Here is a 12,042-nt window from a genome sequence, read left to right on the forward strand (position 1 = left end):
TTCCCAAGGCGGCTCTAGTGGATGCACTAGTAGCACCTTGGACCTTCAAACTAGCTTATGTGTTCCCGCCGTTTCCTCTCATCCCCAGGCTGGTAGCCAGGATCAATCAGGAGAGGGCGTCGGTGATCTTGATAGCTCCTGCGTGGCCACGCAGGACTTGGTATGCAGATCTGGTGAATATGTCATCGGCTCCACCTTGGAAGCTACCTTTGAGACGAGACCTTCTTGTTCAGGGTCCGTTCGAACATCCGAATCTGGTTTCACTCCAGCTGACTGCTTGGAGATTGAACGCTTGATTTTATCGAAGCGAGGATTCTCAGATTCTGTTATCGATACTCTTGTTCAGGCCAGAAAGCCTGTAACTCGAAAGATTTACCACAAGATTTGGAAAAAATATATCTGTTGGTGTGAATCTAAAGGATTCCCTTGGGACAAGGTTAAGATTCCTAGGATTCTATCCTTCCTTCAAGAAGGATTGGAAAAAGGATTATCTGCAAGTTCCCTGAAGGGACAGATTTCCGCCTTGTCGGTGTTACTTCACAAAAAGCTGGCAGCTGTGCCAGATGTTCAAGCCTTTGTTCAGGCTCTGGTTAGAATCAAGCCTGTTTACAAACCTTTGACTCCTCCTTGGAGTCTCAATTTAGTTCTTTCAGTTCTTCAGGGGGTTCCGTTTGAACCCTTGCATTCCGTTGATATTAAATTATTATCTTGGAAAGTTTTGTTTTTGGTTGCAATTTCTTCTGCTAGAAGAGTTTCAGAATTATCTGCTCTGCAGTGTTCTCCTCCTTATCTGGTGTTCCATGCAGATAAGGTGGTTTTGCGTACTAAACCTGGTTTTCTTCCGAAAGTTGTTTCTAACAAAAACATTAACCAGGAGATTATCGTACCTTCTCTGTGTCCGAAACCAGTTTCAAAGAAGGAACGTTTGTTGCACAATTTGGATGTTGTTCGCGCTCTAAAATTCTATTTAGATACTACAAAGGATTTTAGACAAACATCTTCCTTGTTTGTTGTTTATTCCGGTAAAAGGAGAGGTCAAAAAGCAACTTCTACCTCTCTCTCTTTTTGGATTAAAAGCATCATCAGATTGGCTTACGAGACTGCCGGACGGCAGCCTCCCGAAAGAATCACAGCTCATTCCACTAGGGCTGTGGCTTCCACATGGGCCTTCAAGAACGAGGCTTCTGTTGATCAGATATGTAGGGCAGCGACTTGGTCTTCACTGCACACTTTTACCAAATTTTACAAGTTTGATACTTTTGCTTCTTCTGAGGCTATTTTTGGGAGAAAGGTTTTGCAAGCCGTGGTGCCTTCCATTTAGGTGACCTGATTTGCTCCCTCCCTTCATCCGTGTCCTAAAGCTTTGGTATTGGTTCCCACAAGTAAGGATGACGCCGTGGACCGGACACACCTATGTTGGAGAAAACAGAATTTATGTTTACCTGATAAATTACTTTCTCCAACGGTGTGTCCGGTCCACGGCCCGCCCTGGTTTTTTTAATCAGGTCTGATATTTTATTTTCTTTAACTACAGTCACCACGGTACCATATGGTTTCTCCTATGCAAATATTCCTCCTTAACGTCGGTCGAATGACTGGGGTAGGCGGAGCCTAGGAGGGATCATGTGACCAGCTTTGCTGGGCTCTTTGCCATTTCCTGTTGGGGAAGAGAATATCCCACAAGTAAGGATGACGCCGTGGACCGGACACACCGTTGGAGAAAGTAATTTATCAGGTAAACATAAATTCTGTTTTTCATTATTTTAATAGCCCATTGATGTTTTCCTCTTGCCTTTTTCTCTGTCAGAGGGCTATGCTATTTGCATTTTTTCCCATTCCTGAAACTGTCATATAAGGAAATTGATGATTTTGCTTTATATGTTGTTTTTTTTCTTTTACATTTTGCAAGATGTCTCAATCTGATCCTGCCTCAGAAGTATCTTCTGGAACTTTGCTGCCTGTCATCGGTTCTACCAAAGCTAAGTGCATTTGTTGTAAGATTGTTGAAATTATTTCTCCGAATGTCATTTGTAATAGTTGTCATGATAAACTTTTACATGCAGATAGTGTGTCCATCAGTAGTAGTACATTGCCAGTTGCAGTTCTTTCAACTTCTAATGTACATGATATACCTATGAATTGTAAATAATTTGTTTCTGATTCTATTCAGAAGGCTTTGTCTGCATTTCCACCTTCTAATAAATGTAAAAGGTCTTTTAAAACTTCTCATTCAGTTGATGAGATTTCAAATGACCAACAACATAATAATTTATCCTCCTCTGATGAGGATCTATCTGATACAGAAGATCCTTCCTCAGACATTGACACTGACAAATCTACTTATTTATTTAAAATAGAATATATGCGTTCTTTATTAAAAGAAGTGTTAATTACTTTGGATATTGAGCTAACCAGTCCTCTTGACGTTCAGTCTAATAAACGTTTAAATGCTGTTTTTAAACCTCCTGTGGTTTCTCCGGGGGTTCCGTTTGAACCTTTACATTCCATAGATATTAAGTTACTATCTTGGAAAGTTTTGTTTTTGGTTGCAATTTCTTCTGCTAGAAGAGTTTCAGAGTTATCTGCTCTGCAGTGTTCTCCGCCCTATCTGGTGTTCCATGCAGATAAGGTGGTTTTGCGTACTAAGCCTGGTTTTCTTCCTAAGTTTGTTTCTAACAAAAATATTAACCAGGAGATAGTTGTACCTTCTTTATGCCCGAATCCAGTTTCAAAGAAGGAACGTTTGTTACACAATTTGGACGTAGTCCGTGCTCTAAAATTCTATTTAGAGGCTACAAAAGATTTCAGTCAAACATATTCCTTGTTTGTTGTTTATTCTGGTAAAAGGAGAAGTCAAAAAGCGACTTCTACCTCTCTTTCCTTTTGGCTTAAAAGCATCATCCGATTGGCTTATGAGACTGCCGGACGGCAGCCTCCTGAAAGAATCACAGCTCACTCCACTAGGGCTGTGGCTTCCACATGGGCCTTCAAGAACGAGGCTTCTGTTGACCAGATATGTAAGGCAGCGACTTGGTCTTCACTGCACACTTTTGCCAAATTTTACAAATTTGATACTTTTGCTTCTTCGGAGGCTATTTTTGGGAGAGAGGTTTTGCAAGCCGTGGTGCCTTCCGTTTAGGTAACCTGATTTGCTCCCTCCCTTCATCCGTGTCCTAAAGCTTTGGTATTGGTTCCCACAAGTAAGGATGACGCCGTGGACCGGACACACCAATGTTGGAGAAAACAGAATTTATGCTTACCTGATAAATTACTTTCTCCAACGGTGTGTCCGGTCCACGGCCCGCCCTGGTTTTTTAATCAGGTCTGATGAATTATTTTCTCTAACTACAGTCACCACGGTACCATATGGTTTCTCCTATATATATTTCCTCCTGTCCGTCGGTCGAATGACTGGGGTGGGCGGAGCCTAGGAGGGACTATATGGCCAGCTTTGCTGGGACTCTTTGCCATTTCCTGTTGGGGAAGAGATATCCCACAAGTAAGGATGACGCCGTGGACCGGACACACCGTTGGAGAAAGTAATTTATCAGGTAAGCATAAATTCTGTTTTCTCTCTGGATCTGGGTTTCTCGAGTACAAGGAGTTGGATTTCCTCTAAAGGCAAGGTTACCAATAAACATTCTTCATCTTCTTTATCTTCGGGCTCTCAGCCCTGACCCCTATTGAAGGAGAACAATTGTATCAGTTTCCAGTTGGACAACATATCGGCGGTGTCCGATATAAATTATCAATGGGAATATCCGCAGTCCACTGGCCATGCAGGAACTGTCTAAACTTTGTCTTAGGCAGAGAGGACTTTTTTCTCCCTATTGGCAATTCACATACCAGGTGTGAACAACTGGGAAGTGGATCATCTCAGCGGTCTATTGGCTCATTCAAGAGAGCGGTCTCTCCATTAGGACATTTTCTATTACTCAAAGATCAAAATGGGCTTACAGGACATAGATCTCATGACCTTTCATTCCAAGCTATTGTTTGAGATCAAAAGATTCAAAGGCTCTCCTAATAAACGCCTTGGTGTGTCCATGGAACCTTCATCTAGCATACCTGTTTCCAAGAATCGTACTTGAACCAAACAGGTCAACTTTAATAATAATAATTGCTCCAGTCTGACTCTGCATTACTTGGTTTGCGGATATAGTCAGATGTTTCTTGCTCTCCATGGCTTCTTCGTCTGAGACAATACTTGTTGTCTCAAGGTTCTCTTTTCATCCGGATCTCTAATCTCTACATTTAATGGCATGGAGCTTGAACGCATTGTTTTGAGACAGTTTTCTCAGATTCGGTTACACAAAGAATTTATTACTTGATTTGGAAGACATTTTTAAATGATGTTTCCATTTCTAATTATTCACAAGGAGCAAGCTATACTTTGTACTAAATATGATTTTCATCCTACAGTACTGTAGTTTCAAAAGATAACACCAATCAAGAAATGGTGGTTCCTTCATTGTGTTCAGATCTGTCTCCAAGCTACTAAAGATTTCAGACAAACTTCTAATTGGTTTTTTACTACTCTGGGACTCGTAAGGGGCAGAAAGCTACTAAGGTAGCGTTGGCTTCTTGGCTCAAATAAGTAATTTGCAAGGTTTACTTTAAGATGGGAAAGTCCCATCCTAGTGTATTCAGCTCATCTACAAGAGCAGTTGAACTTTGTGGGTTTTTAAAAATTATGCATCTTTGGAGCAGATTTTCAAAGCTGAAACTTATCATTTCTGCTTACTTTTTCTCTTGTAAGGTGTATCCAGTCCACGGATTCATCCATTACTTGTGAGATATTCTCCTTCCCAACAGGAAGCTGCAAGAGGATCACCCACAGCAGAGCTGTCTATATAGCTCCTCCCCTAACTGCCACCCCCTGTCGTTCTCTTGCAGCTCTCGACAAGGGAAGTATCAAGAGAGATGTGGTAATTAGTGTAGTTTATCTTCAATCAAAAGTTTGTTATTTTTAAACGGTACCGGCGTTGTACTGTTTTTTACCTCAGGCAGATATTAGAAGAAGAGTTTTGCCTGAGGATTTTGATGATCTTAGCAAGTTGTAACTAAGGTCCACTGCTGTTCTCACACATAACTGAAGAGTATGGAGCTTCAGCTGGGGGAACGGTCTGCAGAATTAACTGCCCTGAGGTATGTTCAGTATATTTTTTTCTAGAGAAATGATAAGAACTAGAAAATGCTGACATATTTTTAAGGTAAGCCTGATTGCAGTGATTTAATAACAACTGGCATCATGCTTGCAGCAAAGGGTAATATTCATATTACTTTCTATTATGGCTTAGTATGTAAAATGTTTGCATATATATATAAAGAACGTTTTTTACTGAGGGTGATAAAATATTTGGGGCCTAGTTTTCCACATGGCTGACTAGATTTCTCCTAGGAGTAGTTATTATGGCCCTTTCACTTTGAATGGTGGGAGGGGCCTATTTTCGCGCTCTAATTGTGCAGTTGTTTTTACATTCTGAGACATCCAGCTTCCCTGAAGGAGTCCCCTGACATATTGGACCTCTGTAAAGGGTTTTTGTGCCTACAAAAGTCATTTTATGGGAAGGTAGGAGCCACAGTAGAGCTGTGGCAGTTTGCTTGTGACTGTTTTAACGGTTTTACCGTTTTTTTTGCTTCGTTTTTGAGCCTAAGGGGTTAATCATCCATTTGCAAGTGGGTGCAATGCTATTTTAGTCTATTATATACACTGTAAAAATTTCATAAAGTTAACTGCTTTTTTCACTGTTTTGCAGTTTTTGTGTTTGTTGTTTTTTTCCCTTAAAGGCACAGTACCGTTTTTTATAATCTGCTTTTTCACATTAAAGTGTTTTCCAAGCTTGCTGGTCTCATTACTAGTCTGTTAAACATGTCTGACATAGAGGAAACTCTTTGTTCATTATGTTTAGAAGCCATTGTGGAACCCCCTCTTAGAATGTGTACCAAATGTACTGATTTTACTATAAGTTATAAAGACCATATTCTGGCTTTAAAAGATTTATCACCAGAGGAAATTGACAAGGGGGAAGTTATGCCGACTAACTCTCCCCACGTGTCAGAGCCTATAACTCCCGCTCAAGGAGCGCCAAGTACATTTAGTGCGCCCATTGCGTATACTTTACAAGATATGGCGGCAGTTATGAATCATACTCTTACAGAAGTATTGTCCAAACTGCCAGGGTTACAAGGAAAGCGAGACAGCTCTGGGGCTAGAACAAATACAGAGCTCTGACGCTTTAGTAGCTATGTCTGAGATACCCTCATAATGTACAGAAGCCGAAGAAGGAGAGCTTCTATCTGTGGGTGATTTTTCTGATTCAGGGAAGACACTTCAACCTGATTCTGATATGTCTACATTTAAATTTAAGCTTGAACACCTCCGCATGTTGCTCAGGGAGGTTTTAGCAACTCTGGATGACTGACGCCATTGTAGTCCCAGAGAAATTGTGTAAATTGGATAAATACTATGCAGTGCCTGTTAATATTGATGTTTTTTCCAATACCCAAGAGGTTTTCAGAAATTATTACTAAGGAATGGGATAGACCCAGGTGTACCGTTCTCTCCCCCTCCTGTTTTTAAAAAGATGTTTCCCATAGATACCGCTACACGGGACTTGTGGCAAACGGTCGAGGACAGTTGTGCTTTTCTAGATCCAATGGACAAAAAATTAGAGGGTTACCTTAAGAAAATTTTTATTCAACAAGGTTTTATTCTCCAGCCCCTTGCATGCATTGCCCCTGTCACTGCTGCTGCGGCCTTCTGGTTTGAGTCTTTAGAGGAGGCTCTACAGGTAGAAACCCCATTGGATGATATCCTTGACAAGCACAAAGCTAACGGCTAAAAACTATTTATACTTTGCTATTCAGGCGCGTAGGGCGCTATGGCTTAAATCCTGGTCAGCTGACGTTACTTCAAAGTCTAAGCTTCTCAATATTCCCTTCAAGGGGCAGACCCTATTCGGGCCTGGACTGAAGGAGATTATTTCTGATATTACTGGAGGAAAAGGTCACGCCCTTCCTCAGGATAGGTCCAACAAATTAAGGACCAAACAGACTAATTTTCATTCCTTTCGAAATTTCAAGAGTGGCGCAGCTTCAACTTCCTCTAATACAAAACAAGAGGGTAAATTTTGCCCAGTCCAAGCCGGTCTGGAGACCTAACCAGGCTTGGAACAAAGGAAAGCAGGCCAAAAAACCTGCTGCTGCCTCTAAGACAGCATGAAAGATCAGCCCCCGATCCGGAAACGGATCTAGTAGGGGGCAGACTTTCTCTCTTCGCCCAGGCTTGGGCAAGAGATGTCCAGGATCCCTGGGCGTTGGAAATTGTGTCCCAGGGATATCTTCTGGATTTCAAAGCTTCTTCCCCAAAAGGAAGATTTCATCTCTCACAATTATCTGCAAACCAGATAAAGAGAGAGGCATTCTTACATTGTGTTCAAGACCTCCTAGTTATGGGAGTGATCCACCCAGTTCCAAAGGAGGAACAGGGGCAAGGCTTTTATTCAAATCTGTTTGTAGTTCCCAGGAAAGAGGGAACTTTCAGACCAATCTTAGATCTCAAGATTCTAAACAAATTTCTAAGGGTCCCATCTTTCAAGATGGAGACTATTCGAACCATCCTACCTATGATCCAGGAGGGTCAATATATGACTACCGTGGACTTAAAGGATGCTTATCTTCACATTCCGATACACAGAGATCATCATCGGTTTCTCAGGTTCGCCTTCCTAGACAGGCATTACCAGTTTGTGGCTCTTCCCTTTGGGTTAGCTACGGCACCAAGAATCTTTACGAAGGTTTTAGGGTCACTCCTAGCGGTCCTAAGGCCGCGGGGTATAGCAGTAGCCCCTTACCTAGACAACATTCTGATACAGGCGTCGAATTTTCAAATCGCCAGGTCCCATACGGACATTGTGCTGGCATTTCTGAGGTCTCATGGGTGGAAAGTGAACGAAGAAAAGAGTTCTTTATCCCCTCTCACAAGAGTTTCCTTCCTAGGATCTCTGATAGATTCTGTAGAAATGAAGATTTACCTGACAGAGGCCAGGTTGTCAAAACTTCTAAATTCATGCCATGTTCTTTATTCTACTTCTCGCCCTTCAGTGGCTCAGTGCATGGAAGTAATCGGCTTAATGGTAGCAGCGATGGACATAGTGCCGTTTTACCGCCTACATCTCAGACCGCTGCAACTTTGCATGCTCAGTCAGTGGAATGGGGATTACACAGATTTGTCCCCTCTATTAAATCTGGATCAAGAGACCAGGGATTCTCTTCTCTGGTGGCTATCTCGGATCCATCTGTCCAAGGGTATGACCTTCCGCAGGCCAGATTGGACAATAGTAACAACAGATGCCAGCCTTCTGGGCTGGGGTGCAGTCTGGAACTCCCTGAAGGCTCAGGCCTTGTGGACTCAGGAGGAGGCACTCCTTCCGATAAACATTCTGGAACTAAGAGCGATATTCAATGCTCTTCAGGCTTGGCCTCCGCTTGCTGCGGTCAGGTTCATCAGATTTCAGTCGGACAATATCACTACTGTAGCCTACATCAACCATCAAGGGGGAACAAGGAGCTCCCTAGCAATGTTGGAGGTTTCAAAGATAATTCTATGGGCAGTGGTTCACTCTTGCCATCTATCAGCTATCCATATCCCAGGAGTAGAGAACTGGGAGGCGGATTTTCTAAGTCGACAAACTTTTCATCCGGGGGAGTGGGAGCTCCATCCGGAGGTGTTTGCACAGTTGATTCAACTTTGGGGCAAACCAGAACTGGATCTCATGGCGTCTCGTCAGAACGCCAAGCTTCCTTGTTACGGATCCAGGTCCAGGGATCCCAAGGCAGCGCTGATAGATGCTCTAGCAGCGCCTTGGTCCTTCAACCTGGCTTATGTGTTTCCACCGTTTCCTCTGCTCCCTCGTCTGATTGCCAAGATCAAGCAGGAGAGAGCTTCGGTGATTTTGATAGGACTTGAAATGCAGATCTGGTGGACATGTCATCCCTTCCGCCATGGACTCTGCCGCTGAGGCAGGACCTTTTACTTCAGGGTCCTTTCAACCATCCAAATCTAATTTCTCTGCATCTGACTGCTTGGAGATTGAACGCTTGATTTTATCAAAACGTGGGTTCTCCGAGTCGGTCATTAGTACCTTAATTCAGGCTCGAAAGCCTGTCACCAGGAAAATCTATCATAAGATATGGTGTAAATATCTTCTTTGGTGTGAATCCAAGGGTTACTGACAGAGTAATGTCAGGATTCCCAGGATATTATCTTTTCTCCAACAAGGATTGGAGAAGGGATTGTCAGCTAGTTCCTTAAAGGGACAGATTTCTGCTCTGTCTATTCTTTTGCACAAGCGTCTGGCGGATGTTCCAGATGTTCAGGCGTTTTGTCAGGCTTTAGTTAGAATTAAGCCTGTGTTTAAACCTGTTGCTACGCCATGGTGTTTAAATTTAGTTCTTAAAGTTCTTCAAGGGATTCCGTTTGAACCTCTGCATTCCATAGATATCAAGCTTTTATCTTGGAAAGTTCTGTTTTTGGTAGCTATCTCTTCGGCTCGAAGAGTTTCAGAGTTATCTGCCTTACAGTGGGATTCCCCTTATCTGATCTTCCATGCAAATAAGGTAGTTTTGCGTACCAAACCTGGGTTTCTTCCTAAGGTGGTATCTAATAGGAATATCAATCAGGAGATTGTTGTTCCGTCACTGTGTCCTAATCCTTCTTCAAAGAAAGAACGTCTATTACATAATCTTGACGTGGTTCGTGCTTTAAAGTTTTATTTACAAGCTACTAAGGATTTTCGTCAAACATCAGCATTGTTTGTTGTCTACTCTGGACAGAGAAGAGGCCAAAAGGCTTCAACAACTTCTCTTTCTTTTTGGTTAAGAAGTATAATCCGCTTAGCTTATGAGACTGCTGGCCAGCAGCCTCCTGAAAGAATTACAGCTCATTCCACTAGAGCGGTGGCTTCCACATGGGCTTTTAAAAATGAGGCTTCTGTTGAACAGATTTGTAAGGCGGCGACTTGGTCTTCGCTTCATACTTTTTCTAAATTCTACAAATTTGATACTTTTGCTTCTTCGGAGGCTATTTTTGGGAGAAAGCTCTTACAGGCAGTGGTGCCTTCCATTTAAGCGCCTGTCTTGTCCCTCCCTTCATCCGTGTCCTATAGCTTTGGTATTGGTATCCCACAAGTAATGGATGAATCAGTGGACTGGATACACCTTACAAGAGAAAACTAAATTTATGCTTACCTGATAAATTTATTTCTCTTGTGGTGTATCCAGTCCACGGACCGCCCTGTCATTTTAAGGCAGGTATTTTTTATTTTTAAACTACAGTCACCACTGCACCCTATAGTTTCTCCTTTCTCTTGCTTGTCTTCGGTCGAATGACTGGGGGTGGCAGTTAGGGGAGGAGCTATAGAGACAGCTCTGCTGTGGGTGATCCTCTTGCAGCTTCCTGTTGGGAAGGAGAATATCCCACAAGTAATGGATGAATTTATCAGGTAAGCATAAATTTTGTTTTTTCAGAGTTTATCGCTTTGAGGTTTTGTTTATTTGCAAGCAGCTTTTGATGGGAAATTCCTTCAGGCCGCAGTGTCAGCTAAATAAGAACTGCCAGAAAAATGTTCCCACCCTTTCCGTAACATAGACCTTTGGCTTGGGTATTAATCCCATATGTTGTGGGGGACTGTGGATAGTCTTCATTTTACGAAAGAAAACAAAATTTTTGCTTATCTGATCAATTATTTTCTTTTGATATGATGGGCCACAGGCCCTGCCAGTTTCAATGTTTGGGTGACAGTTCTAATGACACCTCTACAGACCCTGCTTTGTCTACTACCTATATGTTTCCTATTCTCTTCTCAGCTTTACGTTAAAGCTAGAGAGAGGTGGAAGGGATTTTAAGCTCTGATATGGGTTCTTGACCTGCTCCTAGTGGCGGGAAATATAGCCTATATGTTATGGAGAACTGTAGACCATCATTCCGAAAAGAAAATAGTTTATCAGGAAAGCATAAATTTTGTTTTTGGTCCACTTTTAAGAAATAAGGGGTGGTTAGAATGTGTCCATAGGAAGCTGGTTGCAATAACTGTATATTAAGTTTTGAGAATACAATGAATGACCATTAATTATTGTGTAGAACGGCCTGAATATAAAATAGTCTACTATGCAGTTCCACAGGGAGTCATTTCTCCATGCTGGGAATTGGAGATATTGTGATGCCTGGACTTCTCCTTTGCTTTGTCCTTCGCTATGATAACTACAAGAAGCAGGCGACTAGTGAATCGTGCGGCTCCCCAGGGGCCGCAATTTCTGGGCGCATGCATAAGGTCTCCTACTTCCACTGCACGCTCATTGGGTACTTTGTGGGTGAGTAAGCAGACAATGTATTTTTAAATTTTATTTGTGCAAACAGAGCTTTGCTTTAATTAAATATCCCTCTTTCTATTTAGGTTTATTAACAGCAACAGTGGCATCTCGTATACATAGAGCTGCTCAGCCTGCCCTGCTCTATTTGGTACCATTCACCTTATTACCCCTTCTCACTATGGCCTACCTGAAAGTAAGTGAACCTTGTCCATGCAGTTTCATGTATTGCTAGATATTAAATGCACAGTGTACACTAATATTTTCTCCCCTTTAATGTATTCCAATTATCTATTTTACCTACTGAAGAGTATTAAAGTGTTTACAATTAACTCATTCTCCTTTATTTTCTTATTTAAAACAGCTGATTTTGTCTATTGTTTCCCTACCCATACTGAACATTTTTTAACTTAAGTTTGGGTTACATTAAAACCATGTAAACAAGAATATTTAGATAAAATAATGCTCCCAGTTGGTGTCTGTGACAGAGAAGTACTAAAATGTTAATTTCCATTGTTTTCTCTTGTATTGACCTTTGAGTTAACAGTGAAAAAGAAGATAAGGATGACTTGTGTCAATAATTAGGAGGAAGAAAAGACACCCCAGCCAAAGGCTTAAATACCTCCCCCACTCAACTCATACCCCAGTCATTCTTTGCCTTTCGTCACAGGA

The 12,042-nt window shown here is 41.9% G+C and overlaps 1 protein-coding gene across 1 annotated transcript in view; it reads left to right on the top strand.

The window, feature by feature from the left end:
- Positions 1-11,779, top strand: part of SPPL3 (signal peptide peptidase like 3) — a 467,604-nt gene extending 455,825 nt beyond the window's left edge. The window contains exons 6-8 of the mRNA XM_053699799.1: positions 11,177-11,373; positions 11,457-11,566; positions 11,735-11,779. Of these exons, the coding sequence (XP_053555774.1) occupies positions 11,177-11,373; positions 11,457-11,566; positions 11,735-11,779 (352 nt within the window). The remainder of the gene's footprint in view (positions 1-11,176; positions 11,374-11,456; positions 11,567-11,734) is intronic.
- The last annotated feature ends 263 nt before the right edge of the window (positions 11,780-12,042 follow it).

Source organism: Bombina bombina, chromosome 2 (assembly GCF_027579735.1).
Source record: "Bombina bombina isolate aBomBom1 chromosome 2, aBomBom1.pri, whole genome shotgun sequence".
NCBI lineage: Eukaryota > Metazoa > Chordata > Amphibia > Anura > Bombinatoridae > Bombina > Bombina bombina.